This window comes from Monomorium pharaonis, chromosome 1 (assembly GCF_013373865.1).
Source record: "Monomorium pharaonis isolate MP-MQ-018 chromosome 1, ASM1337386v2, whole genome shotgun sequence".
NCBI lineage: Eukaryota > Metazoa > Arthropoda > Insecta > Hymenoptera > Formicidae > Monomorium > Monomorium pharaonis.
This window is the reverse complement of record NC_050467.1, coordinates 27,475,654-27,478,824: the sequence shown is the minus strand read 5'-3', so window position 1 is coordinate 27,478,824 and position 3,171 is coordinate 27,475,654. Positions and strand designations below refer to the sequence as shown.

Sequence of the window (3,171 nt, the reverse complement as noted above, 5' to 3'; positions counted from 1 at the left end):
GCATGTCGTGAAATGTTATTAATTGCTTCAAACATTATTTCCAGCTTTGACGATTATCCCCCATGTCGTTAAATACTATTAATTGTTTTAAACATTATTTCCAGCTTTGGTAATGTCCCCGCATGTCGTAAAATATTATTAATTGCTTTAAACTTTATTTCCAGCTTTGGAAATGTCCCCGCATGTCGTAAAATATTATTAATTGCTTTAAACATTATTTCCAGCTTTGGTAAGTGTCTTTGCATGTCGTTAAATGTTATTATTTGCTTCAAACATTATTTTCAGCTTTGGTGATTATCCCGCATGTCGTAGTATATCGTTACTTGCTTTTATACTTTTACTTCTAGCTTTGGTATCTTGCATATTCAGGATTATTGTAAAGTACTTTTATCTCTATTTCCTGCTTTTGCGTGTATCCCGCGTGTCGCGGTATATTGTTGTTCGCTCCTAACTTTATCTTTAGCTTCGGTGAGTATTCCCGCGTGTCGTGGATTATTGTTTGTCGCTGGGTAAAGGTTCGGAAGTTATTCCACACGCGTGGCTCGGTCCGTCGCAGTTTCTAGATATCAAAAGATGCGTCAACGTTTTCGAGTATTAAAAAAAATACATCTTCCTCTCTTTTATCTGTTTTACGATATTACCAGAGCGTGCTCTTAGCACCGTGTCTCTAGCGACACAGTGAGCCCCTTCACCACGTCAAGGTGGCACGCCATCGAAGGGGAAATATTTTTTTATTTCATTTTTTATTTATAATATTATATTATATATATATTATAATTTTAAGCTGTTGCTTCCTCGGCCGCTCTTTCCTCTTCCTCTTCCTCTTCCTCCTCCACCCCTTCTTCCGCATCTATTAATCTTTCTTCCTCCAGCTCTCTTTCTCTCTCCTCTCTTCGCTCCTGTTCTGCTCGTTCCGTCCTCGCTTGCGTTCTACGCTCGTCCGCGAGGTCCCGCAGGACTTCGCGGCGCGCATAGCTTGGAAGAGATTCCACAAAAAGGTAAGTATTTTTTCGACAAGTCGGACTCATCTGGACTTGTATCTAACAAGAAAAAAAAAATTTTGTTATAAAAAAATAAGCCAAAAAACACACGTACACACACGACACGTACCATTATCATCCACTTCTGAATTATTTATGTCAGCGTCTGGATGCTCGTCTTCGTCGAGCATCCAGTAGGCCAAAATTTTTTTGGCCGGCCGACCTGAGGGATGAATTGTCATTTGAAACAACCCAAGAATGTTACATTATACACACGAAACATTAAACTTACGAATAATACTTACAATTGGTTTTGTTGCTGCTGCTGTTGCTGCTGCGCTGTTGTCGCTGTTGTCGCTGTTGTCGCTGTTGCTGTAACACGTCAGTTTTTATTGATAAATAATTACAGTCGGTTGGCAATATATCTCTTAATACAAAAAAGTAAAAATTTTTACATAAAAAATACTGTAACTCGCAAACGGTTAGAGATACGAGTTCGCTCGTGGTCCCGTTCGAAAGATCTCGTCGAGAACTACGAAAGGAACCTCGCGGAAACCTCGTAGCACCAATCGTTCGCGAGGTACCGCAAAAAAATAAAAATTTTTACTTCAAAATACCGTAACTTTCAAACGGATGGAGATACGAGTTCGCTCGTGGTCCCGTTCGAAAGATCTCGTCGAGATCTACAAAAAAGATCCTTTGCTCGAACCTCGTATCTCTAACCGTTCGCGAGTTACGGGACTTTGAAGGTCGGTTTCGAGGTACCACTCGGGAGCGCAGAGCCTTACCTCCGTGTACGTGAGCGCTCAACGGAGTGACCAGTGGGGCTCTCGTTCGACCACGAAGGCTTGGGTACACGAATTTCGGGGAGAGACCCTTTTTCGACGTACTCGACGAGGGCTATCACCTCCCGGTGTCGTTGTCCCCGTAGAAGACGTCCTTGATGGGTTTTTTAACGTTACCAGGTCAGCGCTCCATAGGTCGTCGAGTCTAGGTGTCTATCCTCTAGTTACTCGACGAGCTCTATTCATCCCCGGTGTTGGCGTTCCCGTAGACAACGTTCCTGGTAAGTTTTCGCGCTGCACCAGGTCTGCGCTTCGTAAGTTCCGGAGTCTAGGTGTCGATCTTGGTACAACTCAACGAGAGGAGCAACTTTGTTCCTCTTGAGGAACCTCGTATCTCTTACCGTTTGGCCGTTATAAATCGTTAAAGTTTTAGGAATTTTAAAATTAAACAATTTTTAAATTTTCGAATTTTTTCCTTATAGAACTCGACAAGCCGAGCAACTTTAGTCCTCTTGACCAACCCTCTAACTCTTACTTTTTGGTTGTAAAAAATAATTCTTTTTACTTTCACTGGGATTTGACACTGCATCCTTATAGAACTCGACGAGAGGAGCAACTTTGGTCCTCTTGACCAACCCTCTATCTCTTACTTTTTGGTTGTAAAAAATAATTTTTTTTTCTTTCACCGGGATTTGACATTGCATCCTTATAGAACTCGACGAGAGGAGCAACTTTGGTCCTCTTGACCGACCCTCTATCTCTTACTTTTTGGTTGTAAAAAATAATTTTTTTTACTTTCACCGAGATTTGACACTGCGTCCTTATAGAACTCGACGAGAGGAGCAACTTTAGTCCTCTTGACCGACCCTCTATCTCTTACTTTTTGTTTGTAAAAAATAATTTTTTTTACTTTCACCGGGATTTGACACTGCACCCTTATAGAACTCGACGAGAGGAGCAACTTTGGTTCTCTCGAGGAACCTCGTATCTCTTACCGTTTGGCCGTTCTAATTCGTTGAAGTTTTAAAGATTTTAAAATTGAATAATTTTTGAATTTTCGCCTTTTTCCCTTATAGAACTCAACAAGAGAAGCAACTTTGGTCCTTATAATCAACCTCGTATTTCAAACCGTTTGGACGGTACAAATTTTTAAACTAAACAATTTTTTATTTCGCATGTCGTACATTGTAAATTTTTTCCATCTCTATTTCTAGCTTTGTTGAGTATCTTCGCATGTCATAAAATATTATTAATTGCTTTAAACATTATTTCTAGTTTTGGTAAGTGTTCTCGCATGTCGTGAAATGTTATTAATTTTTTGAAACTTTATTTCCAGCATTGGTAATGTTCCTGCATGTCGTAGAATATTATTAATTGCTTGAAACTTTATTTCCAGCTTTGGTAAT

The 3,171-nt window shown here is 40.1% G+C and overlaps 1 protein-coding gene across 1 annotated transcript; it reads right to left on the bottom strand.

The window, feature by feature from the left end:
• Positions 1 to 779: 779 nt before the first annotated feature.
• On the bottom strand, positions 780 to 2,354 carry LOC118646636 (DDRGK domain-containing protein 1-like). Its single transcript, XM_036289978.1, has 4 exons — positions 2,331 to 2,354; positions 1,286 to 1,352; positions 1,100 to 1,203; positions 780 to 1,040 (listed from the first exon to the last, which is right to left on the bottom strand). The coding sequence occupies exons 1-4, from the start codon at positions 2,352 to 2,354 to the stop codon at positions 780 to 782; spliced, it is 456 nt and encodes a 151-aa protein (XP_036145871.1).
• Positions 2,355 to 3,171: the final 817 nt, after the last annotated feature.